The sequence below is a fragment of the Pristis pectinata genome, chromosome 1 (assembly GCF_009764475.1).
Source record: "Pristis pectinata isolate sPriPec2 chromosome 1, sPriPec2.1.pri, whole genome shotgun sequence".
Taxonomy (NCBI): domain Eukaryota; kingdom Metazoa; phylum Chordata; class Chondrichthyes; order Rhinopristiformes; family Pristidae; genus Pristis; species Pristis pectinata.
In genome coordinates, this window is record NC_067405.1 from 83,300,279 (window position 1) to 83,312,316 (window position 12,038).

The 12,038-nt window shown below is 41.4% G+C and overlaps 1 protein-coding gene across 2 annotated transcripts in view; it reads left to right on the forward strand.

Moving 5' to 3' along the window:
• The first annotated feature begins 262 nt into the window (after window positions 1-262).
• tmem62 (transmembrane protein 62) overlaps window positions 263-12,038 on the forward strand; it is a 64,348-nt gene continuing 52,572 nt past the window's right edge. For both annotated transcript variants that reach the window (XM_052011339.1, XM_052011348.1), the window contains exons 1-2: window positions 263-853; window positions 3,338-3,449. In XM_052011339.1, coding sequence (XP_051867299.1) covers window positions 674-853; window positions 3,338-3,449 — 292 coding nt within the window. In that variant the 5' untranslated portion in view covers window positions 263-673. The remainder of the gene's footprint in view (window positions 854-3,337; window positions 3,450-12,038) is intronic.

Sequence of the window (12,038 nt, forward strand, 5' to 3'; positions counted from 1 at the left end):
GCCACTCTGATCACTTTATACTAAAATGGACTTTGGTTTTTTTGTTTTGTTTTTTGTAAAAATTGTGTATAATTTATGTTTATGTTTTTCTTGTGAATGCTGCTTTATCTGATGCTATATGCCTGTGATGCTGCTGGAAGTAAGCTTTACATTGCACCTGTACATACACGTACTTGTGCAAACGACACCAAATTCGACTTTGCCCTTTTGTTGTTTGGGATACAGGAGGGTCAAAGGCATTGAGGCCACAGAATTCGCAAATTGATTTTCTGTAACTTGAAGCTGGTAAGCAGCAAGCCCGAGAATTAGGGACGGTGGAGGGGACAATTCTAAATTTTAGTTTCAGGGAAAGAGGCTGAGCAAGTGGAAGGAGGATCCCTCCCCCTGCCCTCAATCTCAGACCCCCGCTCCTGCTTGCCCAGCCCCAGGCTGAGTCCCGGACAACATCCCGGGAATTCCGACCGCCACAGGCCACTCAGTTGGCCCGGGTGATCCGAACAACCTCGATAGGGGCGGGATTTGCTGGAGGCGGAAGACCGCCCAACCCGGTGCTTCAGCGGACAGGGAGGGTGGGCCGTGTTCGCCGTTGTCGGCTGTCAGCGGCGTTGCCCAGGCTCTCTCTCTCTCTCTCCCCCTCCACATTTGGGCACGGACGCCGCGCCGGTTGCCGAGGATGCTCCGTCTGTTCAGCGTGCTGATCGCAGCCGGCCTCTTCCTGGCCTGCCTCACCGGCTACGTGCTGGAAAACTACACGGTGCAGCAGCGGACGTACGGTGGGGCCGGCGAACACCTGCGGGGAGCGCAGCCTCCCTACCCGGCCGGGGGCATGGACAACATCTTCTGGTTCCTGCAGGTAGGCCCCGCCGCCCGGCCCCGCTACCCACTGCCCAGCCGGAGGGCGACGGGCAAACCACCCGGCTCCTCCGCCTCAGCACAGGCCTCCGGGTCGGTGTGTGCAATGTTAGGGTAACGGGGTGAGCCCTTCAGGCGAATTAACCCCCACCACACAGTGACAAGGGTTCCTCCTGCGCGCCCCCAATGGAAGACACACGCGTTATACGCGCTGCTGAGCTGGATCCGAACCGAAGCCTCACCTGCTGCGTATCCAGCATTTTCCATTTCATTTCCGAACCAATGCAATTTGCTGCTGGGGTGAATTCTTTTTATTTTGCAGCGTTTTGTGTTTCTTTGAAAAGGACGTTGCAACTGCATCCTACTGCACAGTAACACACGATTTCATCAAGAGTTTCTCCACTAAATAATTTTGGGAAGTCCTGGTAGGAGATATTGGTGAAATTATGATTATTGGTAATGTGAGATTATTTTCCGCCCCTTAAAAATATCTTAACATCTTAATCATTAGACGACTTCTGCTTGTTTATTTGTGTACTTCCCTGTGCCTAATCGTGAAGTATTTTGCATGCTTATTGTGTGTTCCGGAGCGACGTAGAAAGATGGATGAGGGCAGTTTCACATGGCAGATGAAGCCTTCAGCAGTAAATTAAGAATACAGTTGCACATCTGAGCATCGGGATGTTTTGCATAGAACAGTACAGCACTGGACAGGCCATTTGGCCCACGATATTGTGCCGATCTATACTAAATGTCCTCCTCCTGTGTATCATCCATATCCCTCCATTCCTTTCATATTCAAGTGTCAATCTAAAAGCCTCTTAAAATTCCGCCAAACTCCCTGCTTCCACTATTACCCCTGGTAACCCATTTCAGGCACCTATCACTCTCTGTGTACAAAAAAAAACTTGCCCCTCATGTCGCCTTTAAACTTCCCTCTTCTAACCTTAAAAGCTTGTCCTCTGGTGTTTGACATTTCTATCCCAGGGAAAAGATTCTGACCGTCTATCTTATCTATGCCTCTCGTATTTTAAAAACCTCCGTCAGGTCCCCCCCTCAGCATCCAGTGCTCCAAGGAGAATAACCCAACTTTGTCCAAACTATCCTTATAGCTCATACCCTCTAATCCAGGCAGCGTTTTGGTAAACCTTTTCTGTACCCTTTCCACAAGTTCCACGTCCTTCCTATAATGGGGTGACCAGAACTGCACACACAACTCAGACATGAGATTCTGCAGATGCTGGAATCTGGAGCAACACACCAAAAAGTGCTGAAGTAACTCAGTAGGTCAGGCAGCATCTCTGGAGAGAAATAAACAGTTGACGTTTCAGGTTGAGACCCTTCATTGGGACTTTGTGAGTGCACACAATACTCCCAGTGTAGTCTCGCTAAAGTTTTATATAGCTGCAACATGACTATCTCTCATACTCAACACCCCTACAATGAAGGCAAGCATTCCATACACCTTCTTTACCACCTTATCCACTTGCATAGCCACTTTCAGTGAACTATGGACCTGGACCCCAAAATCCCTCTGTACCTCAATTCTATTAATTGTATACTTTCTCCTTTTATTTGACCTCCCAAAGTGTAACACATCATACTTGCCCAAATTAAACTCCATCTGCCACTTCTCTGCCCATATCTGTAACTGATCTATATCCCGTTGTATCCTTTGATAGTCCACAACTCCGCCAATCTCGGTGTCATCTGCAAACTTCCTAATCTACCCATCTATATTTCCATTCAAATAAGTGATATATCTCAAAAAGAACAGGGGTCCCAGCACCGATCCTTGCAGAACACCACTAGTCATGGACCTCCAGCCAAAATAACAGCTTTCCACCCCTACTCTCCATCTTCTATTGGCAAGCCAGTTCCGAATCCAAACTTACAATTTACCCTGGATCCCATCATGGTAGATTATGAATCAATCTACCATGAGGGGTCTTATCAAATGCCTTACTAAAGTCCATGTAGATAGCATCCACTCCTTTACCCTCATCAAGCACCTTTGTCACCTCCTCAAAAAAACTCAATCAAGTTTGTAAGACGTGACCTGCCCAGCACAAAGCTGCGCTGACTGTCCCTAAGCAGGCCATGCCTTTCCAAATGCTCATAACCCTATCCCCCAGTATCCTCTCCAATAGCTTCCCTACCACTGACATGAGACTCACTGGCCTTTAATTACCTGGATTATCCATGGTTCCCTTCTTGAACAAAGGAACAACATTTGATCTCCTCCAGCCCTCCAGGACCACCCCTGTTGCTAATGATGACACAAAGATCCTTGTGTAAGCTTGAGCAATGTCCTCGCTTGCTGTTTTCAATTTATTTTGTGGCAGTGGTTGGTATTCTGTTGTGGTATTTTGAATCAAGTAGAAGATAAACACTCAGACTTTGAGCATGCAGAATTTAAAAACTTGTAAGTATTATAGTGGCTGTGTTCACAGTTGATTTAACTGAGACATGTTTTTCTTCTCAGGTGTCTGACATCCATATCAGTAGGTTTGTAGATCCCCAAAGAGCCCCTGACTTCCAGAAATTTTGCACAGAGACCATTGATGTAATTAAGCCAGAAATCGTTCTTGTCACAGGTAGGTCATGATACCCAATATAATAATAATTTGGTTATCAGTCGATCTTTGTTGATCAAATATTCTAAATGCAGAATCCAATGCAATCAATAGAACACACTTTTAATCATAAAGCTAATTATAATGTATATATTTTTGCTGATTATGAGAATTTTGTTTCTTAAATATGGAGGATATTTTTCATTTTTATAAAATGCAGTAATGTTTAAAATGCAAAATTATTATTCAAGGGCAGACATTGTATTCTACTCTTTCTGCAGTGTTTGAATCAAAATGTTGGAGATCCCTTTTACTTTCTGAAAAATGTAGCATGATCATTTTCGAGCATTAGGCTGTTTGGCTGTGTAGTAACAGCCTTTCCCAACGTGGATATTATATAGAATGGCGGAGATAGAGCATTCACACTCATTTTTGGATTGCACACAATTGTAAATTTAAATTATGAGGTTCGTTATTTATAAATGTTCCATGTAAAGTGTGTTTTTGACAACAGAACTGCAACAAAAAACACCTGGAGTTTAGAGCCATTGTAAATTCACCTGGTTGTCAAGATGACATTGATGCTGACTTTGGAAGAGGAAGACTGTTAAGCTCTAACTTGCTCATCTTCTCATTTTATCCCTTGCCTCCTTATATTTAAAAAAAAACTCATCAAATGACTTGTTCATTACAATACATCATTGGCTTTAAGGGTCTTCTGTGGAAACTAGTATTAGTCTTTGGAATAGAAAGTTCCACCTGATTTCTGAAATACACATCTGTAATGCCTCTTCGTAATAGATTTATTTGTCATCGTGAATAATTGGCTGGATTAAGTTTTTAAAGAGGAGGAGAAAAATTATGACACTAATGAGAACTCTCTTTAAATTGCATAGCAACGTGATTAGGTCACTCAACTCAATCCTGTCTTACCATACAAAAAGATGATAGTTGATCTACATCTTAACTCCAATTACTTGCATTTCTCAATGTGCCTCGATATCTCAAGCAAACAAAAATCTAATGATCTCATTCTTGAAACTGTTAATTGGTGCCCAGCATTCACAAGTATTTGGGGAAGAACGTTCCAGATTTCTGTTACTATTTGTGTCAATGAGTGCTTTCTGATTTCACTTTGGTATGACCCAGCACTAAATGTACTATGCCCCCCCTCCCTCCACTTGTTCTGGATTTCCTCATTGAAGGAGATAGTTTTTCTACATCTAACCTGTCATGTTGATTTTTATTTGGGATAAATTCTCAATTGCATGAAGTCAGTGGAATACAGGTTAAGTTTATGAAACCTGCCATTTTAGCTTAAATCCTTAAAATCCTTGAATCCTTCCTGCAAATCAGCACTGCAGTGGCTCCAAGGCCAATATATCCTTTTTGAGGTGCAGATGGGGCTCTGAATTAGCTTCCCATTTTCCCACATTTAACCACACTGTTCTCCAGTATAAAGATTGCCAGTGAAGCAGCCTACAAATCCTGCCACATGAATTGCTGTATTGGTGTGTACAACACCAAGCGACTTTTGTCCCTTTCTGAGGGGGAAGTGCTTTGCTGGCCATCAGTCATATCATTATACTGTTATTGTTTTTACCTGTACTACATTAATGCACTCTGTACTAACTCAATGTAACTTCACTGTGTAATGAATTGACCTGTACGATCGGTTTGTAAGACAAGCTTTTCACTGTACCTCGGTACAAGTGATGATAATAAACCAGTACCAATACCAAAAAGACAGCTGCTGAGATTTGCAGTCACATTTCGATTCTTGCTGTCTTTGCATTCTACCTGTCCGCTATTGTCCATTTCAAACCAACACACCACATCGTGATACACAGGAAGAAACAATATCGTCTTTCACAGTCTCAAAACAGCTTAAAGTCAGAGAAGTCTTTACTTCCACTGTTTAAAATGTTGAACTTGTGGTAGTTAATTTTCCTAAAGCAAAAAACAACTGGAAAAGCAAGAGAGTGAGAATAACAGTTGTCCAGTAAATCAGGTTCTATTTTCTGTTAAAATTCAGAAGCCTTCAAAAGCCCAAGTGCCACAAAACTTAAAAGGAGCAGAAGAAAATGATTAAGAAGAAAAGGCAGAGTGATATAGAGGCTGGGTTTGATAAGAATGGATGTTGTTAGATAAAGCACCCTGATTTTAAGTTACTGGTTTAGAATGATTTGCACTGAAAACATGACAAATATATTTGCTTAAAGTAGATCATGTAATTTAATAAATATCAGCATTGCCCACAATGTCACACGTTGCACTACTGATAAGCAATTTTATAAGTCACTTCCTCAGGGAAGGCCCAAGCAATGATTTGGATGTGGTTGTTGGACAATGGCTGTCTTAAATACACCTTTTTCTTATATTTTCATACATTACAGAAGGAGGTGATTTGCCCAATTATTCTATGCTGACTCTTGGAGCATTGCCATCAGTCCACTCCACCACTTATTTCCCTGTAACTTAAACTTTATTTTATGCCCACAAACTCACCCCAATACCCTGCCAGTCACCTACACTAAGGGGTAATTTACAGTGGCCAATTAGCCTACTAACATCTTTGGGATGTGGGAGGAAACTAGAGCACCCAGGTGAAACCCACTTGTTTACAGGGAGTATGTGCAAACGTCATACTGACCGCAGCAAGGTCGGGATTGAACCTGCGTCACGGGAGCTAAGTGCCATTAGCATATTAAATGAGTACAGGTAGATAAATTTGTTCTTTCAAATACCATAATTATGTAAATAAATCTCTACTCTTCTGTGGGAAATCAGATTTTTTATATCAGTTTGTAATGTGAATAGACAGGAATTAGATAAAACATTCGTAATGATCATAAATGTTTTCCTTTACTCAATAACACTGAAAAATTACTTAGTATTGCAAAAGAAATTTGCTGACATGTTTAAAATTCAGTGTTTTTATTTGGAACCCGGCTTCAAACTTTAAAAAATTTATAGCCATTCTCGGATGTCCATTGTTTATGTGACCAATTATGTTAATTGATTTTCAGTTTGGTGATCAATATAAAATACAACTTATGCCAAGTTACAAAGATTAAACAATGCACGTGTAAAATGAATGGTTTAATTTTCCAAAACTTTAATATGCTGCATTCACTAATTAAATAGCCCCTCAAACACAGTGATGATTCATTTTGTGGGAAAGTTTTATGTAAGAAAAGTTGCTGATTTAAACTCTACCTTGATTTTAAGAAACAAATTCCGTTAGCTGCTGCTAAAAGGATCTCTATTGGTTTTTAAACTGTGGTAATTTTCCAGCAGATCACAAAAGTAGAGGAAATGGATGGGAATTACGTGCACCAACTCATTGTATTCCATACTTATTTGTTCTGTCCATCAAAATGGGTAGCTTCTGTTGTGATAGTTACAGATACGTTTTGGGAGTTATAACCTGTGGCCTTGTTGAAAACCTTCAGTTGGCACATAAGAGAGTGATCAGTGTTCTCCGTTCATGATCTCTGGTCTCCTCAAGCTACTTTGTGACTGCTTGTGAATATTAGTATTCTCAAGCAGGAAACAGGATAGCCAATTTGTATACAGTAGTGCCTCAAAATGAACAATTGAACTGTTTGCTTTCTGTTGGGTGATGAATAAATACTGACTAGGATGCTGGGACACTCCCTACTCTGTCAGAGGAACCTTTCTACCTCCCAGTGGAAGGCAGATTTAATGATTCTTTCAAAAAATGGCAGCACCTCAATCTGTCGTTGGACTAGAGCATCGGCCAGGGTTATCTGCTTGAGCCCCTGACACAGACAAGAATCAGAATCAGGTTTATTATCACTGACATATGACATGAAATTTGTTGTTTTGTGGCAGCAGTACAGTGCAAGACACAAATTACTCTAAATTACAAAATAAATTAGTAGCGCAAAAAAGGAATAACAAAGTAGTGTTCATGTACCATTCAGAAATCTGATGGCGGAGGGGAAGAGGCTGTTCCTAAGTCATTGAGTGTGGGTTTTCAAGCTCCTGTACCTCCTCCCCAATGGTAGTAATGAGAAGAGGGTATGTCCCGGGAGTTGAGGGTCCCCAGTGATGGATGCTTCCTCCTTGAGGCACCACCTCTTGAAGATTTCCTTGATGGTAGGGAGGGTTGTGCCCCTGACACCAACTGACACCATGGCACATTTACACACTATCTGGTCTCTAATTTTCTGCAATATTTAGGGAAATAAAAGTAATGCAGTGTTAAGAAAAATTTACAGAGATGTGTCAGATGCCCAAAATGACAAATCATGCTCACAGCACAGAATTGTGTATTATTTGGAGATATCACACCAAATGGAGGCTTTCATTGTTAAAGTTAATTCAGATGGTGTACCCAGTTGGGTTGCCTCCAGCACAAACACCCATTACCCAATAATGCAAAAAAGGAGAAAGGGAGAAGAGAGAAAGAAAAGCAAAATGAGAAAGAGAGGTTGAGAGAGAGAAACCCAAGAAACCAAAACGAGAAGAAAGTAATGCAAGCAGTAATGTATGTAAAGAAGAAACAGCTCACCCATTCTCCCTGATACTCTACAGCATTGAAGATGACTAAGAAGTAAAAGTGAGCAAGTTCTTTAGAATACTTTGAGGCTTTGCCATGGTACATGCATTAAAACAAGTAAAATTCGTAATATCCACACTTTTCTGTCCTTTCATCCTGTGCTATGTTTAATTATAGACCAAATTATTATAGCTAATATCTTCCCATTTTTCCTAAAGTTTACTTAATCATTTGAAACATACAAACTCCAGAATAACTGAAGTACACAGCAATCAGACTGTGACTTAAAAAAAATGACCTTTAATGAGTTTAAAAAGATAAAGCCTGTTATTTTGCTATATGTTCCAACAAAGCCTGAAGAATATGGAACGTTGATTCTGATCTGTTGTTATCTCACTAGTGATTAACCAGCTGCTGTTGTTACTTAAGAAATGAAAGCAGGAATAGGCCACTTGGCCCTGCTGATTATTCAGTAAACATAGAACAATTACAGCACAATTCAGGCCCTTCGGCCCACAAAGCTGTGCCGAACATGTCCCTACCCTAGAAATTACTACGCTTACCCATAGCCCTCTACTTTACTAGCTCCATGTACCTATCTAACAGTCTCTTGAAAGACTCTATCGTATCAGCCTCCACCACCATTTCCGGCAGCCCTTTCCACGCACTCACCACTCTCTGAGTAAAAAAACTTATCCCTGACATCTCCTCTATATCTGCTCCCCAGCACCTTAAACCTATGTCCTCTTGTGGCCACCAATTCAGCCCTAGGAAAAAGCCTCTGACTATCTATCCTATCAATACCTCTCATCATCTTGTACACCTCAATCAGGTCCCCCCTCATCCTCTGTCTCTCCAAGGAGAAAAGGCCGAGTTCCCTCAATCTGCTTTTATAAGGCATGCTCCGCTTTCCAGGCAGCATCCTTGTAAATCTCCTCTGCACCCTCTCTATGGCTTCCACATCTTTCCTGTACTGAGGCGACCAGAACTGAGCACAAAAACTTTTACATCAGTGTCTCTTTCTTGCACTAACCCCTTTATTTCCCTAACATATCCAAAACAAAACTATTTATCTCTATCTTGAATGTATTCAGTAATGGAATCTCTGAAAATCATCTTGGTTCAAGAGTTCCATCTCTGTTCTAAATAGCTGACCTCCTGAGATGCTGACCCCTGGTTCTAGTCATCCCAGGCACAAAAGAATGACTTTCATATATCCTATCAAACCCTGTAGGAGGGTTAAGTTTCAGTAGAACATCTCTCATTCTTCCAAACTCAACAGCATAGCCCAGTCTGTTTCTTCTGTCAAATGACAAACTCACCATACCAGGAATCAGTCAGGTGAACCTTTATTGCACTCCCTCCTTTGCAAGTATATCCATCCTGAGGTAGGGAAACCACACTTGTGCACAATAATTGAAGGACATTCTCACCAGGCCTGTTTTAGTTGGAGTAAGGTGTCATTACACTTTGACTTGAATCTTCTTGCAATTGCGATTTGCCTTCTTATTGCACACTGCAACTTTCAATGATTTAGTCCCGAGTACCATCATTTTTAAATTTCTCGTCATTTAACATATACTCTGCATTTCTATATTTTCTACTGTAGGATAACCTAAAATTTTTCTGTATTACATTCCATCTGCCATACCCTTGCCCATTCACATAGCCTGTTTATTCCCATGAAAACCCCTCTGCATCCTCCTCACAGGCTACTCTGTCACCCTTCTATATATCATCAGCAAATATGGATATACAGCACTTGATCCCTCATCACAATCATTGACTGAGATTGTGAACAGCTCAGGTTTTTGCACTAATCTCGGCCGCACCCCATTGGCTATAACCTCCCAACCCAAAGAAGACCCATTTATTCAGCTAACAATTAGATGTCTTTTCTATAGGAGCAAAACTGTATATGAAGCATTGCTTGGCACAACATTCCAGTTACTGTTAAAAAGGCACAATGCTGTTCCCCATGATAGTAGATAATTGATCATCTTTTTCACACTTTGTATATAGGAACACCAGTCACATTCAGCCACATTCTTTCATCATTTATATATAGGAACATCAGTCATTTGAAATAGAGAGAAATGAAGTCAGTCACTTAATCCTGAGTTCTAAATTCTTGGTTGCTTAAGCCACAGCTGCCAGTGATAGGTCCATAAATATAATTGCTGATTAGTAAATATAGTATGGTCAATTAGACTTTACATCTGGGATACATCTCTATTGTGGCAGCAGAATGAGGCACAATTAATTTTGCTACAACACACTTCAAAATTAGTATTGCATCATCCAATTTACTGTCAATGATGTCACTGTTGGTAGTTATCATATTTTGAGAATAAAGCATATGTTGGACTCAAATTTCTTGTTGTGGTTTGTTAAATATGTACAAGGGAACTGCTCTGGAGAAGAGGGGAGATAATGTTTTAAGTATTTGCCAAAGTAACAACAATTGGTATTTTGTATAGCATCTGTAAAGTAGTATTGTCTCAAGGTGCCTTCTGAAAATATTATCAAACAAAGTTCGCACAAAGCTACAGGGAAAATTCACCATGGTGAAAATTACCAAAGTCTTGATCACAGGCTTAAAGGTTATCTTTCACAGAAGAAAGAGGGACGGAGAAGCCTCTCCTTTTTTTAAATATTTTCTTGTTTAGGAGGCTATTTGGCCCATTGAGTCTATTTGTGGCTCTTGGGTCTTCCCCATAATCCCATTTCCCCACTTATTTCTCTCATGCCCATCAACTCCCCTGATTCTCCTGCCACCCACCTACACCAGAGGCAATTTACAACTGCCAGTTAACCTGCACCTTTGGATGTGGAAGAAAGCAGAGTATTTGGGGGAAGCCCATGTGGTCACAGGAGCATGTGCAAACTCCACACAGGCAGCACCTGAGTTCAGAATTTAACCCGGTTGCAGGAGCTGCAAGGGCTGTTTAGGGAGGGCACTCCAGACCTTAAGTTCTTGGTTGCTTAAGCCACAGCTGCCAGTGATAGGTCCATAAACATTAAAGATACACAAGTGGTTAGAAGTGGAAGAGTAAAGACAAACAAAAACAGTGGTTGTGGTAATTTTGTGGAGGGGGAAATGGATGAATTTAGTGATGGTTTGAGTGTGTGGTCGACGGTTCATTGGGGGTTTGTAGTTTTAAAGTGACTTTGTAGTTTTAAAGAGGAATGCACTTCAGCAGAACAGTGATAATGGACATAGAGAAAATCTCTCATGGCATTTTACAATGTGCCCTGATGACTGTGTAAGTCTGAGAAAGTTTAATGTCTGCTTGCAGATGGCACCTCCAACTTTGCAGCATTCTTTGGTGTGGCACTGAGGGAGTTGTTCTGGACTGTCTCTTTTATTGAGACTTGAACCTACAGCCACTTGACTCAGAAGTGGGAGTGTCACTAGTGAGCCATGGCCACTTTTCACCCCTTGCTTATCAACTCTCTATCTCCCTCTGCCTTAAAATATTCAAAGATGCTGTTTCCACTGCCCTTTGAGGAACAAAGATCTGAGGATTCATGACACTCTCAAAGATCTTTTAAACTTCATCTTGTCCTAAATGGGTGACTCTTTCTCTTTATAATATGACCCCCTGGTTCTAGATTCACACACAAGAGGAATCATCTTCTCCAAATCCACTCTGTCAAGACCGCTCAGGGTCTTAGTCAAGATTATGCAATATGGCAACAGGCCCTTTAGCCCACTGAGTCTGCACTGACCATCTAGCACCCATTTACACTAATCACATTTTATTCTCCCTACATTCCCAGCAACCCCCCCCCCCACCCCAGATTCAACCACTCACTGACATGATAGGGGTAATTTACAGCAGCCACTTAACCTTCCTCGCTGCACGTCTTTGAGACATGGGATGAAGTGGAAGGACCCAGATGAAACCCACAAGGTCACAGGAAGAATGTGCAAACTCCATACAACAGAATAGAGTCAGGATTGAACTGTAAGGCAGCAAGTCTAGTAGCTGTGCTACTGTGTCTTCCTTATACATTTCGATCACTCCCCCTCAGTCTTCCAAACTACAGTGATACAAACCTAGCCTGTACAACCTTTC